This window comes from Varanus komodoensis, unplaced genomic scaffold, assembly GCF_004798865.1.
Source record: "Varanus komodoensis strain SLA01 unplaced genomic scaffold, ASM479886v1 scaffold37, whole genome shotgun sequence".
In the NCBI taxonomy this organism is placed as follows: domain Eukaryota; kingdom Metazoa; phylum Chordata; class Lepidosauria; order Squamata; family Varanidae; genus Varanus; species Varanus komodoensis.
The window spans coordinates 3,771,654-3,788,724 of record NW_025335889.1 but is presented as its reverse complement, the minus strand read 5'-3'; the positions used below and the strand labels follow the sequence as shown (position 1 = coordinate 3,788,724).

At 44.5% G+C, this 17,071-nt stretch overlaps 1 protein-coding gene across 2 annotated transcripts in view; it reads right to left on the bottom strand.

Annotated features, from left to right (window-relative positions):
* The window catches only part of HNF4A (hepatocyte nuclear factor 4 alpha), a 28,432-nt gene extending 13,229 nt beyond the window's left edge, over positions 1-15,203 (bottom strand). The window contains exons 1-3 of one of the 2 annotated variants that reach the window (XM_044440276.1): positions 15,083-15,203; positions 4,701-4,875; positions 3,476-3,570 (exon numbers count right to left, since the gene is read on the bottom strand). In XM_044440276.1, the coding sequence (XP_044296211.1) occupies positions 3,476-3,570; positions 4,701-4,875; positions 15,083-15,203 (391 nt within the window). The remainder of the gene's footprint in view (positions 1-3,475; positions 3,571-4,700; positions 4,876-15,082) is intronic. The other variant, XM_044440277.1, reaches the window with a different exon arrangement.
* Between the last annotated feature and the right edge of the window lie 1,868 nt (positions 15,204-17,071).

The window sequence follows — 17,071 nt, the reverse complement described above, 5'->3', positions numbered from 1 at the left end:
CCTTCGGCCTAACCAGCTTCACAGCCAGCCTTAATAATGTTGTTGATATGAGCATAAAAACAGAATGGAGGAAAACTTGGGATCCTTGCAGGAGTTAAAAAGGGGGGTATAAACACAATGCTGTCTTGTCTTCTCCTCCTTCTCCTCCTCCTGTATCCCAGAAAATATAGAGCAGCTGCACAATCTCATTGATAGCTCTAGGACAGACTATACCAGTTGTAAATTCCAGCTGTTTTGAACAACAGCCATTAGTATTCTTGACCATTGATTATGATGGCTGAGGTTGATAGGATTTGAAGTCCAAACCATTTGGAGGGCACTGAGTTGGGGAAGACTTTGTTAGGAGATGCCCATCTGAAAGCACCTCAAAAGTATACCGAATCCTACATACACCATCACGGAAGTCAGCTGAACTGAAATGATCCCAGCTGAACAGGGCTGGCTAGCCAGCAAATGCTCATCATGGCTAACTCCATTAAAAGCAATGGAATAAACCCCCGACACAACAGTCTTAATCTGCACAGATTTAAGTGGGATTCACAGCTCATTCCTAACCATGGTGCATATATTCAGGAGTAAATCCCACCAATTTCAATGGATCTTAACGATGAATGACAGGATGCATTTTAACTGAAAACATCAACATGTTCAACTAAAAATGTTGAAAGATCACATTTAATGTGCATACATGAGGGTCAGATTTCAGCAAGTTTCTCCTCTACTTTCCCTTTCAGTGATAGGACCTAATCTAGATAGATTTCACAGGCCATTTTTAAAAGTTCTTTTTGAGAGCCACTCTCCTGCTATTAGTCTGCATGCCCAAAAGGCAGAAATCTAGCTTTAAAGATGCTTGTATCATGCTTAGAAATTGGTTGATGGCTATGCAGAAATACAGATTTACTGCCATGCTTCAACTTCTCTGTTTTTCAGGTCACCTAGCAGAACAGGTACGCTCAAACTGAACCACGTTTTGCAACCTTCAGTCAGCATTTTGCCCCTCCCCTCTCACCCTAGAAGTGCACACATTTGCGAATGATGTATAGAAGTGTGCAAGAGGAAGCTGAGTCATCTTCACACATGCAGATTTCCCTCATACTCTCCCTTCTCAGATCTCTGGGGAAACAGCTAAGATTAAAGGAAAACCTGGTCAGTTTCACCAGGACTAGGAAAAATTCACCTTCCACATCTTCTGTTCTCCTGTCATGGATGCTACTCCTCTGAGATGCAGGCTGAAATGAGTCTGTTTAAAAGGATACATATGTACACAGGGATATCTTAAGTCAAATTAAAGAAACGGATAGCTCTTTCCTCACTGTGCATAAGAGTATGGCTCTCTTTCATCTACCCTCTTAGTCATCTTTTTTGATTTTCTCAGCTTAAAAGGCCCCAGTGCATTAACCTTCCATTGCAGGAAAGATACTCCACCTGTACAACCATTTTGGGTGCTCCTTCCTGCACCAGGGAAAGGTATTCTAGGCTCTCCTGTTAAGACATCTGGCCTTTCCGTGACCAGCACTGACTTCCTGGAGGCAAACCAAGTTGCCAAGTCAAACAAATGCCTGAACTGCGAGCTACAACTGGATGGCTATCTATCCTCTCTATGGCTAATCACAAGAATACCTGCATCAAACAATATCTGATTGTCACTATTCCACCTGTGCTTCTGAAGATTGATTTTGCAATCATATAATTCTGCTTGATAATAGGGCTATAATGAGCTTGTTCTGAAATGGAAACCCTGCAGTCAGCGGCTGTTAATAGGAGTGCTCAAGGTTATTCTGTGTGTTATCAGGATCGCCAGAGCTCAGTCGTGGCATGATGTATTCTGAATGTTTACTCAGTATTTAGCTGGTCATGGACCTAATGTAACTTCCATTGAATATTAACAGAAAAATACGAGTGGGTGCTCCAAAAAGACAGGAGGATTCCGCTATCCTTCAGGCATGTCTAAGCCACATTCTTAGAAGTGCCGGGGCTTACGGGTTTGATTACAGCTAGTACTGTGGAGAAGACACGGATGTCCAAGATCTGGGGGTTAGTTGCATTAAGCTGTTGCAGGAAAAAAAATGATGAAAGAGATTATGACCACAGCTCACTCTAAACTAAAGAAACATGTGCAGCAAGGAAGAATCTTCTAGCACCTAAAAGATCAACACATTTTGGGCACAATTCCATACAGGTTTACAGAAAAGCCCACAGCTCCTAGCCAGTAAAGCTTTTTTTTCGATTTAAACTTGCCTTTATTTTGGCAAAAGTTTCTGTGAGTCCACACAAACTTCATCTGATGCACTTGGGCTGTGAATTGTATGTAAACCTTTTATTGTTCTTAACTCCTTACTAAAACATTTTTGATTAGATTGTTTTTAATTTAATTTTTAATTTGTTAATGGTTGGTTTTTTAGTTTTATTGCCTTGCTGGTTTAACTGGATTTTTATCTTTTAATTTTTGTTTTCCTGTTGTTATTACTCACTGTTAGCTTCCCAGAGAGCCTTGCTGGCTATGGGTGCAGCATATAAACATAATAAATAAATAAGGCTGGAATTACAATATAAAGGAAGCCCTCGTGTATCTGATCAAAGTTCTACCTGACCCAGCATCTTTTCTTTCACAACATCTATTCTATACCATGGGTGCTGAACCTCTTTAGATCCAAGGGTCAAATTCTGTTGTGAACAAGCTCCTGGGAGCTGGTATGATGAAAGCAAAAGAGGTGAGCCAAAATAACCCAAATACCATTGGGTCTACTATTTCTTAAAGCTCTTGCCTCAAGGAAGACATTTCAATCTTTTGGAATGGGAACAGTGCACAGAAACTGGGAAGCATCCAGCGACTGCTGGCCAGGGGAAAGGGGTTGGGGTAAGAGAAGAGGGCACGGCTCCCTGGAAAACACCAGAGGGCCAGATGTGGATCTCAAGAAGGCCAGTTTTGACCTTAGCCCTCAAGGTTCTACATCTCTAATCTAACCAGATGGCTACAGGATGCCCAAAACCAGGACCTGAGAGAAACAGGGTACCTGCCTGCTGTTTTTCCCCAACAACTGGTATACCACCATCATTTCTAGCTAATGACAGCCTTATCCTCCAGAAATGCATGTATTCTGCTTAAAAACTGGCAGCAAGTTAATGATGCACTTTTCTGATCATTTTAATTGCCGTTGTTTCTGCCCTTTTGCTATTTTTTATTATTATATTTATAGCTTCTTGCTTTATTTTGTTTTGTGAGACACTTAGTATAGAAAGGTGGGTGATAAATGGTTGCAGTATATTTGTTCAAGTACACTTATTTGCATGATTAGAAATACATCTGTATGCAAAAATGAACACTGAGCATTCTGCCTTAATGCAAGTATGTTGACCTCAAAATTCCTTGGCTGTGTGAAGCTGGGCAGAGAAAGGAGAAGGTATATAGCTTTTTTTCCGACATGGTTGCACTCAAATTGTTTGACATGACAGGGTGGCCGTGAAGAGCCCTCACCTTCCTTCTTCATTCCCGCTCGAAAACATTTCTTTAGCCTGCAATATCGACACTGGTTCCTTTTGTCCTTGTCTACAACACACTGTCTGTTAAACCTGCAAAGACAGAGAAGAGTGAGGGATTAGTTTAAAAAGCAAACAATGCTAAGACTTGATGCAATGCAAGGATGAATTGAGTTTTCGGTCCATAATTGGCTAGAAGAGGGATATACAAAATGGAGCCTGCATGCAGACCTCAGTCTTCCCTCTGCTCTCCAGGGGTGCCTTACCCAGCCCCTGCCCCATTTGCACCCCTCCTATTGCATCTTCCTCCCACTTTGGGGTGCAGGGATGTTTTTTTCCTCCTGTCACCTACCAAACTCTATGGCCTCACTCTGAAAAATATCATTATCGAGAAGGAGGGCTGGGGAATCTTTTTCCATTCTAGCCAAGTGTCAGTCATCTTTTATTTCGGTATTTATGGTGGGAAGGTTGAGGGCATTGTCTGTCTGAGTGAATGGATGGATGGATGAAAGAGAGAATATGGCTAGGTTCACATAACAGGACAACTCATAATGTCATGGACGAGCCACAGTGGGTTCTTATGTAATTCTGTAAACTGCCCAGAGAGCTGAATGGCTGTAGGTATATTATAGAAATGTTTTAAATAAATACATAAACAATTCAAACCCAGACTGCTTCCTACAAAGTCACTTGCTTGTGGGCAACAAGCTACCCTCACAACCTGTGGCTTGCTCTTGGGGCTGTTGTGCCCATGGTGAGTTGCCACGTCATCTGAACCCGGGTGACCAACCCCAGTGTGGGTACAGGGAAGCAGCAAGCAAGCTATGAGATGAGACTGGCAAAAGCCCCTTGCCAATCTTGTCGAGCTCATCGGGCCTCTTCAGTGCCAACTACCCTACACATGCCTAAGTAGAATGATGGGACAGACATCACGGACACGATGCTCCCTGTTTCGATCTCAAGCCATTTTTTGCTTTCCCGTACTTCTCCCTGCTTTCAGTTTTCACACAATCTCCAAGAGGAATCCTCTGTGTAGGGTTTTCAGTGGGAAGGCAAGGCTATCTTGGGAGGGAAAGAGATGGGGAAATCCACTGTCACCAAAGCAGTTGATCCAGCATAGATGTGCACCCAGCCCCTTGTTTCAAAAATAATACCTTGCAATCCATTGCACTTCAAAGGCTTAAAGCATGAAAGGTCTACCTAGTACTCTTGCCCTGCTTTACCTGCAGGAGTACATGTGGTTCTTCCTGACGCTTCTCCTGAAAAAACCTTTGCATCCATCACAGCTGGAAGCTCCATAGTGTTTCCCTGTAGCGCGATCTCCACAGATGGCACACAACACACTGGCCCCGATGCTGTTGGAGGCATGGAGGTTGGCAGCTTCCGACGGGGTTGTGTCTGCTTAGGAAGGGGGACAAGGAAGGCAAGAGTAGAATAACCGGAGATTAAAATGGAGGCAGGACATCACTATGGACATGCCAAATTCACACAAGCAACAATGAAAACAATATTCCTATTTTTGCAAGAACTTTGCAAGGGTCGGTCAGAACTATTGAATAACTTGGGACCAGGATACTTGAGAGAGCTCCTGCTAGCTTAGCAGCCTGATGGGATGTGGAGATGCCATGTGGTTCTACACAGATCAATGGAGTGATTGGATTCCATCCAGGCAAGAGCCTTCAATGTGGTGGCTCCATTTCTCTGGAACTCTGTGCCTCCGGAGGTCAGGCAGGCACCAAAACAGTGTTGGTTTTGGCACCTCCTGAAAACATCTCTATTTCTTGCTCTAAGCAGCCACCGTTTTATCCTGGAATCTATTTAGATATAGAGTGGTAAATAAATATTCCTCATATTGCAGATTGGGGTACTGAGCTGAAATAATTAGCTTGCCTAAAGTCTAAAGTCACTCTGTCACTCTTGACAGAGACAAGATTCAAACTCAGGACTTTCAGATCCTTAGATCAGTCTCTATGTATGTCTACACACATGTTTTAAAAACATTTTAGATAATTGTCCTTATCTCTGTGCTGACCAGTTTTGCAGGCAGGGGGGAAAGATTGTAGCCATTGTTCAGAGTTCAAATTGTTTTATAAGAAAGAATGGCTTTATATTTAAATCACCTTAAGCATCTTGTTTTAGAATGAAAGGCACAGTGAAAAATAAGTTGACAATACATTGATTGAGTCTGTCTGGAGCACTGAAAACACAATCACATACAGTTTTACAAGAACCACACAAGGCAGGTCATCTTTATTATCTTGATAATGCACTGTGTACAGTATATTTATTTATATGCACACTGAAAGAATGGCTTTCTACATGAGACTTTTATTGTGTGCTCATAATTAGTCACTCACAGTTTGAAGGTGCTTTATACAACACTGTTGCCCTCCAGGGCATCTCCTCTGCTCTTCAACCATTATAGCTTTTCTCTTTGCCTAACAAGGGAAGTCTGGTATTTCTGTGAATGGCAGCACGATAGCCTGATGCATTGCACAATTTCACTGTACCACAGTACTACCTCTTGGTTCCATAATGGAACCAATGTGAAAAGGTATCCATCTTAATACCTCGAAGAATCTGGAAACAGAAACCTCAGCAAAGTTGCATGTTAAACACCTCATGCAGAAAAGCCCAGAGAGACTTGCCTTGGACTGCTTGGCAGTGGTGAGAGCTAAACCAGGGACCTCTGGTCTGTAGCTTAGGGAACAATCCTAGGACCTCTGGATGCACATAAGCCTCCGCACTCAGAGGCTGCGATGCATCAAGCAACCAGAGAGAGATGCAATGACACCCATCTCTCCCATGACCATGCATTGCCCTCTGCCTTTTATCCAGATGCCCTTTTTTGGCCAGATAGATGAAGCATCAGAGAAAGGGAGAAAGGAGGCTGGAGCACCAGTAGGCACTGGCATAAGTCCTCTCTCCACAACCCCTCTTTGCCCTCTCAAAGCCACATTTCTGCTCTTGGGAAGGCGGCTGGTGTGTCTCTTTCCATGCTAGCTGCAAGGGCCACGGTGAGGCTCAGCTATCAGAGGACCTTGAGGAATCCTGCTCTCCCTCCACCACCCACGATGTCTGGAAGCCACAGCAGGATGCCTTTAGTTTCTTACAGCATCCTCCTCTGGGTATTTACCCACTGTGTAGGATTACTCTCTTGGCTATAGTAGCTCTAAAGCAAAAGTAGTGAAGTGCAAAACTATGGTCTTGCTCGAGCTCCCCTTATTTATTTCATTTGTACCCCACTTTTCTTCCATAAAATGGCACTTAAAGCAGCTTAAAGAAACAGCCCAAAATAGTATATTGTGTGCTTGGGTAAGGTGGGGTTGAGTGAGGGCCCCTTTAGTTGACAAAACTCCTGCAAAATAACTTCTGAGCTATTAACAGTCTGAGCTGGCGTGAAAAGGAGGGCTCCAGCTTTTTATGCCTCAGCTTCCCTTCCGTAAAGTGGAAACACCACAGAAGTGAATCAAAGCCTTTTAAAGCCTGGGGGGAAATCCCTACCATTCACCTCTTTTTGCAAAGTACAGATGCAATAAAGGGTAGATTTTGCATTCAGCAGAGTAATATGCATTTCAGGGCAAAGAGAAGAGCAGGGAAAAGAGGAAGAAGAAGGAGGAAGAAAAAAGAAGAAGCATTAGTTATTGTTGTGGTCATCTTCTCCCAGGCATGGGAAAAAGTGAGGGAAAGAGAGAGATGGTTTCCGTGTACCAGGTAATATGCAACCAGGGGTTCCCTTCAGAATATGTAGTTGCCTGGGAGCTGTGACGTGCATTGTGCTGCAGCCCAGAGTGGGCTAGAAGGGCTGTGAATTCGAATCTCATCTTTGCAGGGAAGAACAACACTTTATGGTTGGAGAACATGATTTCTGTGCAAAGAGCTCCCCAGGCATCCACAGCTTTGTTAAGATTGTTCTCAGGCAGCAGGGCTGGGGAAGCCTTGAAGAACCACTTCCGGTTGTGCAAACAGTATTGACTAAGGTGGGCCGCAGCCAGATGCACTATGGGCTTGGGGTTTTGACCAAGTGACATCTCAGGACACCCCCCAGCCAATGGCACCGGTAGGGTGGAAATGTGGGATTCAGCTCTGGTGCCTCGCAGCCAAGGCTGGGATGGTGCCCCATCACCACGACCTCTTTCCCTTGGTTCCTTATGCTTTCCGCAGAGCAGGGCAGGGCAGGCGGGGGAAGCTTCCGTCATTTGCACCAGGCACCATCATTTCCCAGAATGTTGTGTGCCTGGGCTCTGCATGGGACTAAGTGGTACTCTGGATCCCTACTCTGCATGCTCACTCTGCAAAAAGGAAAGGAAAAAAGGAAAGGCCACGCAGTCGGCCACTGGGGCAGCAGGGGTGGGCGTGGAGCAGCAGCCCCTTGTTCTGTCTGCGAAGCTTTCTGCAGAAGTGGCCCAGCCTGCTGGATTCAACGCATCTGATGACCTCTTGGTAAGGTTTTCGAGAAAGGGACCTTTCTGCCACACACCCACCCCCTTCCTCCATGTCCCATGTGGCAGGAAGAAAGAGGAATGGGCCTCTTTTGCCCAGTCTCCTTTTGACCCTACCATTAGCAGAGTGAGGCCAGTGCCTCGGGCCACAGAAGCTGAGGGGCAGCAGCCCCCTCCCTCCTGAGCCTCCCAGGGCAGCCCCTTCTCTTGGAAGACAGAGCCTGTATGGACCCCCCACACACACGCCCCACACAACTCGTCTGATGTTCTGGGTTGTGGTGCCAGCGCAGTCAGTTTCTGTGTGTGGAATGGGATGAGCGGGGAGAGCACAGGACAAGAGAAAAGGACTATTTCATCATTTCTTGCTGCTTTGCAAACGGAGGAAGGGTTGAGAGCTGGCAGGGGAAGGAAGAAGCTGTTGCAGCAGGGGGTGTGGGCAGGGGGCATCTTTGCTCAGAGCTCCCCCATTCCTGCTCCCAACCATGATAACCAGGTGAACTGCTGGAAGGGGCAAGGAGGTCAGACCAATTCAACTTGGTGTGTCCCCTGTTAGTAGGGAGATCAGGCGGAAGGTGACTGAATGGCTCCTTGGCATGAGCGAGGAAAGGGTGCATGATGTTCCTGGAAGAGGCCATTTGCCTGTACCTCTCCGCTCCCACTCCTCTAAGGAATGTGCTAGGCAAAGGTGTCTATAGCAGCAAGCAGCCTGTACTTTTCAAGCAATGAGGCAGTGTCAGTCCGAGGAGAGCCAGCTAGAGGCCTTTGGGAAGTCTGATGGTGCTGGCTGCATCACCTCCACCACCCTGAAGTCTGATGGGGGAGCAGGGAACGTTGGGGCATCCATGCTAAACCTATGCTCAGCCTCCATCTAGGTTCATAAACAGAGGCATTGCCAAATGCTGGGAAGCTTCCAGTGGCCGCATTCCCAAGCAGACCGAACCCGAGGCAGGCACTGTACCCCAGAAAGCCCACTGCTCAGGAAACTGGGCTGATATCACAGAAAGGAAGTGGGTGGGGAATAGGAAGGATTCGGGAAAGTACAAACCACAACTAGATGTCCCAAGCCATCACCTCATCAGCAGGATGTCACTTACTCCACTGACTGATGGACTAAGTGTTTCCACTACTGGAAGGTAATTAAGCGTGCAGTGACCAGACACATTTTATCAAGGTACAACGTCAGATGCAGAAACCCGACATGATATCAAGCCCTTAAAGTCCAGCTGAAAGCAGTGGAATGCAAGCCAGTCCTAACTAATTGCAGCCAAAGGATTTATATCACAACTGATTTGATAGAGACATTTGAAGGTACATCCATATAATGTCTACAATGCTAGTGTGTCACACGTTGTGGAGAAGGATTCTGGGACAGGGACTACATGTGGAACCCTGATTGCTGGATGCAGTCAAGGAGCCTGGGGCCTCTGTGTACAACCCACTGCCTTATATAACGAGCTCCTACCCAGGGAGGCCTGCACATGAATTTTCCTCATTGGCTGCAGGGGAGCTCCCATCACACCACAGCCAAGGCTACCCAGCCCTCACTTTCTACTTTGCGGGTGTCAATGCATACATGATACAAAATGTTCCTCTTCTTGCTAACACCATCATCTTTCACTCTGGAGTCCTCTGTTTTTTCTCGGAGCCATACAAGTTACCATTCCACATATGAAATTGGTTAACATTGGACTCCTGTGTGTGTCTACCCAGACGCTAAGTCCCACTGAACTGAAGGAGGCTTACTCCAGGTAGTGTGAGCAGGATTACAGCCTTAAGCAGTCATCAAAACAGTTAACAGGCAGCGGATGCAGCGGGGGCCGGGGGGGGGGCGGTCTCTATATGAGGCCTTCTACCAAGGCTTCTGCTTCCAGAATTTTGCAGCATTTAGATTAACTGTTTTCTGTATGTCCCCACAGCCTTGCTTTTCTTCCTTGGACTTTCTATAAACCACTAGGTGGTGCTGTGCTATAGCAGGATTGTGCAATTACACCAGAGTTTCCTGTTGCTGTTCACAGATGGATAATATCAGACTTTCCTCACATGGGAAAGAATGCAGTGATGATTGCAAAGCACAGAAAAGGCTCTGGAGGATGGCAACATCAAGGAAGGCATCTGCAAATCGCCCTGAGTAAAGAATCAGAAGCGCACAGTAAATACTTTGTGCTATTGTATTTCTGTGCTGTTTTTTTGAAGTTTACAAAGCTGTTTACAAAAGTCTCAAACAATCTGTCAAGCTGCAATATGGAGTGGAAGGGAGGAGACTTTTGCAACTCTAAGAGCTGGCAGTTGAATTTGCTTCTCCACCGAGCAACTGGGCCTATAGAAGGATCAGCACCCAGAAAATGAGTTCACAATTGGTATGCAGGATTCATTTTGATTTCATCTCAGTCTTTGTATCCTACTTTTCCTTCCAAAACAAAGCCTGCAGTGTCAGAGAATAAAATACCAAAATGAATTAGATAATACCAGACAACAAACTGGTAAAAATGACCTAACAATTAAAACATTCTAATAACCTATCAATAAAAGTTCAAAGCAATATCCAATGTGGAGGAGGGAGGGATAATTCAAGTATAACTGACCTGAAGGAAGAGACAGAAGAATCAGTGGGAAATGTGAGAAGAACGATGATGGGGCTTCCAGATGGATTATTAAGGCGGAAATGTGGTAAAAAAACAACAACACAGGAGGGCTATGAAAAGAGGACAACCTTGTTTGGACTCTCCATAAGCTTCTGCAGGGTGATGTTGCCATATAAACCTGGTCTGGGAACATCCAAAGATTTTTCTCCTGATGACACCTCGTGGCCTTTTTAAAGGATTCAAAACACCATTTTCCCCCTCTTTCCCCCTGTACCAGAGCTCAGCAATCCTACGTGAATAGGGTGCTATCCTGTTCCATGGAAAGGAAAGAGAAGGAAACCTTAATGCTGGTACTGGTGCCCCCCCCCCTTTGTGTGTGTATGTGTGGGGGGTGATTTGTCATTGCATTAAAAAAGTCAAAGGGATGTGTACTTATTTCCCTTCACCCGCCCCACTCTTCGTACGTCCACTCCCTAGCAAACATCTCCAACTGAAAATGAAAGTATCGTGAAGCTGCAAGGGAAGATGCTGGGAAACAGAGAGGTAAAGATTTGACCAAAGAAGAGCCCAATGGCCACCAGCTGCATTACATCACGGCCCAAGCAACTAAGCAATCTGTTGCACCAGGTAATCAAATAATGCTGGTATCAGGAAAGAGACACAGTTTGTTGTATTGTTGTTGTAAATTACACAGTGTTCTTCTTCGCAGGAACACCTCCCGGACCCTTCCTGCTGAGATCCAATACTTCACTATGCTGAGTTCCATTTTAAGGCCCATTATGGGCTGCTTTTGTGGTGGTCATTTGAATTAAGGGCATATGGATGGGCAGGAAATAAATTAGTGTACTGTCTGGACACTTTTTGTACTGCCTTGATTTTTAGATGATATTTTAATTGCATTTATTTTTATTTGTACTATTTGTTCGATTAATAGTTTTCTTGGTCATATTAATCATGGATTTCTGTAGCTGTGTGTGCAAGTTTCTTCAGCAGTTTTTTGTGGTGGGGAGCAAAATATACACATCATCATCTTGATTAATGGTAATAATGAAAGTGACTGCCTTGTTAGTCGTGAAGGCAGACAAGTTCAGTTTACTGTCCAGGTACTTCTATTTAAGAGGCACAACAGTTAACTATTTTTCCCCTATGCATAAGCCTAACACTTGCTGGAATACACTGACTTTGTACATAATAGCAGAATATAACCTCTGATATGGTCTACTGGGTTGGCACATATAAAGTGCTTTTATGATGATTTGTATTATACACTGGGTAATATAAAATATTATGATATATAAATGTTAAATGACTGTATATTGTAAGTGATAAAGGAAACACATGTTTTGAAATGGAAGTTTCTGACAGTCATAGGACAAATTCCACAATACTTTATGAAAATAAATAACACTTTTATGAAATGCAAAACCAGACTATTTTATCATTCATCTGAGCAATGCCAGCCAGATCAGAGGAGAACCTCAGATGATTCAGATGATCCCTACAGTGTTGGTATTGTAGCAAGCTTCAAAGGAGCACCGAACTCCCTGCCAGAAGAATAGAGCTGTGCCACAGAAAAGCTTGCTATCTTGCCAGCCCTATAGGGTGAATGCGAGACATTGCATGAATCACTTAGGATACCTGGCACTGTGTGAATCGGGGCCAGATTTTGTGTTAGGCAGCATGCGTGCCTATGAATAGGTGCTATGGAATGGCAGGAATTGGCTAGTTATTTAAGTTAGTATAGTTGTATTTGACTCACTAGGGAGTGGGAGAAGTGCTTGCGGGATTTTTTGTCTTGGGTGCCCAACCAATTTGACTTGGACATAACTTGGTAGGGAGGGGTAGGAAAGGGACATTTGCTGCTTTCCTTCAGGCATCAAAAGGTCTTGAGCGGGCCCCGGTGGGAATGCATACATACACAAACATCCTTCTTTCAAATAATGTGCAACCTGATTTGAAGGAAGTGAGATAAATGATCAGGCTATTTTCAGGGAATTACTCTGAAAACACGAAGGTATTAATCTTGATCTACATTAATGGCTGATGTATACAAGATTCACTGCTTCTTATATTCACAAGACATTATGAGTGTTTCCTCATAAGGTTTAATTGAACATGACTTGTGACAAGTGTCATCCTATTGTGGTGGCATGTGGAGAATAACACCTCCAAAGATCAAAGAAGGCAAGTACTTCATGTATGAGAAAATGGCCTCATAAGTAACAGGAAGGCAGCAAGTTATGTGTCTGTGGGAAACCTATTAAAGCCAGTGTGGCTTAGAGTATTGGACTGGGACCTGGAGATCCACATTCTGGTCCCCGCTCAGCTGTGATGCTCCATGGGTGACTTTGGGCCAGTCACTGATTCTCAGCCTAGCCTACCTCACAGGGCTGTTGTGAGGATCAAATGGAGAGAAAGAGGATCATGTAAGCAGCCTTTGGTTCCTTGCAAGAGGAATAAAGTCGTGGTATAAATGTATTATGTAGCAATGTCAATAAATGTAATTTTCATCTAATTCCAATTATGCCGATCAAGTATGACAATCATTGCTATTGGGATTGGTCACTCTGCTTATCTTGTACAGATTTAAGCCTCATGTTGAACCATTGCAAACTTCAGCTCTTGCATTTCACAATCATTTGGCTCTGTCCATATCTGGCCCTTGGCACACATCACTTGAAGCAGCTGCCATATTATGTCTCGTGCTGGAGCTGATCCCGGCTTGTCTGCAGTTCAGAAGCTTCATAGAGGTTGCGTGCAAAACTCAAAACACAAAATTTGCAGTTCAGAGGAGAGACAAATAAATTCTCTGCACTCTCCCAGAAACTGAAGGGTCTGGTGTCACGGACACAGAGCTGTTTGTGCCATGAGGCCTGCCCCCCCCCCCCCGCCCCAAATTAGCCTCCTGCAGCCCAGCGCAGTAGAGGATGCTAGTGTTGAAATAAAATTCAGTTGCCAGTCCAGTTGGTCTTTGCATGTGGATTGTGGGAGCACCATCTTTTCTTTCAACCCAGCCAGCCCGACATATTCTAGCATGAAATGAGCCAAATACTGTTTTTGTACAAGCTGCCAAGATACCCTGCCGAAAACGTTCTGAAATTCACAGATTCACAACACACATTATTAAAAGCACACATGCTTACAAATGAGCATATTTTTCTTGATTCATAGCATGCCATCACCCCCAATTTCAAAACATTTGGAATTTCAATACATACTGGCTAGGATTCTGGAGACAGTCCCAAAATTAGAAAGTGTTAGGCCAACCAAAATAGAGCTATACCATAAATATTCTAGAAAATAACTGTACTCATCATTAAAAGTCCTGCTTGTTAAATAGGTGCACGTGGAGAGTATGACGCACTGATCATAGCTTAGGAGGTGTCTTTATTAAGTGACTTTAGCAACACACACACATATATAAAATATGCTTCTGAATTACAGAATGAATGAAAGACATGCTTCTAAATTACACTAACATTAATTCTGAGGCTCCTGAGGATGTGAGGTAATTATGCCCAAGAATGCACTTTGTTCTCATAAACAGAAATTAATCCCTGGAAGATTCAACAGTGGAATAATGCAACACAAGTCATGAGGGCAAAAGAAGCGCAAGGAAACAATAATGACAGCTTGCAGTACTTGTCTACTCTTCCTTTCTATAGAGTGGCCTTCCCATAGCCGGTATTCTCCAACTATCTTAGACTACCATTCCCATCATCCCCAGCCAACAGGGCCATGGGCTGAGGTGGCTGAGACAGTGCAAGTTGTGGTCAAATCCCTCTGGTGGGCACCAAATTGGGCAAGACTGCTGCAAAATACACTGAAGCTACAAAATACACAGACGCCATAGAAAAAGCAGGTTTCCTTTCGGTCTAATTCTCCTTGCATATTTTGAATCTTCCTGACAGAAATCAGGATATTTTTCTACCTCAGATGTGACCGCTTCAGAATGGTTCACCAGTGCTGCCTACAAACTGGGCAACCCCAGTTCCAGGTATGTTTACCTGGAATTAAGTGCCACTGTATTAAGGGGTCTTTCCCCCCAGGTTTGTGTAAACAAGATTGCAGCCACTAAACCTTTTCAAGCTTTGCAGAATCCTGACGCAGCTTCCCTTTGTAGTTTCTGACGGTACAATGCAGTAAAAACCATGTTGAAATGTCTTAGCAATGCCGTTTCTACTGCTAGCAGGCTTTTGCACCAGAGAAGTCTCAGCAACCAGGAAAAGCTAGGCTTCTCAAGTCATCCTTTCAAAAGCTCATCAGCCATGCCAGTCTGCCAAGCAGTTATATAATGTGAGAGAACAGACCATGCTCCTCTTTGGATTTCTAGAGAGCATCTATCCTGTGAAATCTTATCCACTCAAAGCCAGGAGGAGTAGAATTCAAACAAGAACTTGCTGTGTCAACAGGTAAGAGCCTCTACCACCAGGAAAAACTTTTCCTCCGACCCAGGAAAGAGAGAAACAAGCTACTACGTCTTCACACCATCTGTCTGCCAGCCTGGAAAGACACCCCTGAATGTCTTGGCTGCCTACCCGCAGCACCCTACTGTTATAGAAAAGAGCAAATTAGACTCACCGTTGCCTATGGCCAGGACTTGCATGTTCTCAAACTCCAGGGTGGTGTATGCTGGGTCAAGAGCTGCGCTATAATCTGCCATCTCCATGTCTATCAGGGCTTTGGAAAGGCGCATTATCATCAGCAAACACGGTCCAGATTGCAGCGATCCTGCAGCCAGAGGTTATTGGCCCCTCAACCTCCCTAACTGATTTTGCCGGCGTCCCCTATCTGTTGGCCTTTATTTCAAATATTTCTCTGAAAGGTTCTCTGAGCTTCAAGGCCTATACTACCCAGAGGGGGTGGAGGCAGGAGGCAAGGGGGGGTTAATCTTTAATCATCTCACCCACTAGTGCATACTGCTCTGCTCTGCTTCTTCTTTCTGTCTTTCCATCATTCTTTTCTCCGCTTGCCTTCAGTTTGGGTGATTGTTTAAGATCAAATTGGCAATCTGCTGGTTTCAGTTCAGGACAGGTGTCAGAGATGGACAATGCAGCAAGCAGTACGGGCTAACTTTTCCCAGTGCTTGCTCTGCCTAATGCCCAGTCCTCAGGGCTGCTTCATGTTTAGCTAAAGTTGCAAAGGATCAGACAAATGGATGGGGAATGCTGAAAACCTCGCTCCCCTATCCCATCTGGTTGCCATTTCACGCCATCTATTTCTTTCTCTCTCCCATTCTTCTCCCACACCCTGCTGTCTCTCTTTGGTGAAGGTCAGTAGAATGTAATTTACACACTGTCATACACAGAGACAATATGGGACTTTCATTTTACTTCCTTATAAAACTGTGTTTTATAGGCTCTGGCCTGGCTATAAACAACACCCACTTCACAGCATTTACCTAAAACAGATCTCACCGGGCCAGGCACACAAATGCACAATCAGTTTACTGCACCATTGGTGTATTCCTTCCAGCATTCACTGCTTGTATTTCATGGGCCAAATAACCTCCTCCTTGTGATTCACCCCTGCACCAGCAGGAAGTAGCATTTGGGGCAACTGCATTGTGATGCATGTGACCCATCTCCCAATTGCCCAGGGTCTTTTGTAAAGCTTAATCACCAGCTGGCTTAGGGCAGCAGTGCTGGAAAAGTTTATTAACCCCTTTTTCCTGAGCCATTCTCCTGATTGAAGTGGTGTCCTCTCACCTACTAATATCATTGGAAGGCACAATGTGGGTAATCATGTCCCCCACTCCCAAGCAGGGATAGTAGGAATTTCTTCAGGAGACAATTTGGAACAGGGAAATCATGGGGAATAGAGGGTTAATCAACCCCCCCCCCCCCACTTAGGAGTGCTTCCCTGCACCAGTTTAGGGGGACCCTTTGATGGCTCCATCGAGAAAGAGAGAGAGATCAGCTCTTGTCTCTTCCGTGTCTGTCCTTTCCCAACTTGATATGACCACCTAGATGTGCGTCTTCTTTCTAGCAGCTGGATATCACCACCAGGTATGGGTGTTGGTGCGATTACAATCAGTCCTTGCTGATTGGTTTTATCTGCAGAAGCATCCACTTCCTAGCCATCTAAATACTGCTGACTGTAGCCTTTTCTACTGCTGAAGTAGAATGTCTGAATTATTATTCATCACCCTTGCTTTTATTTCTTCAGAGCATGCAGGGGCAGGGAAACACATTTCACAGTACGAGAACACGCAACTGGAAAGTCCTTGCTGCTTTGCATGGGTGCTCATCTTGCATTCATTCATAAGAGATGGTGTCTTGAGTGGGCCCTTGCTGGCAAATGTTAAGCATGCGGGGAGCTGGTCCGTCAAAAAACTCAGACAGGAAACTTATCTTTAATCTCGTGCTGTTTGCATTATATTGGAAGATCTACTTCAGTTGGCCAGCATTTTGAATGTCCAAAGAAACATGTATATGTTCTTAGTAATACTTATATATCACTTACTGTAATAAAATCCCCCATTGGTTCACATATAAATATTGAAAATCATATTTAAATATGGTATTAAAATACACCCGATTATAATAATACAAGGAACAGAATATGGCA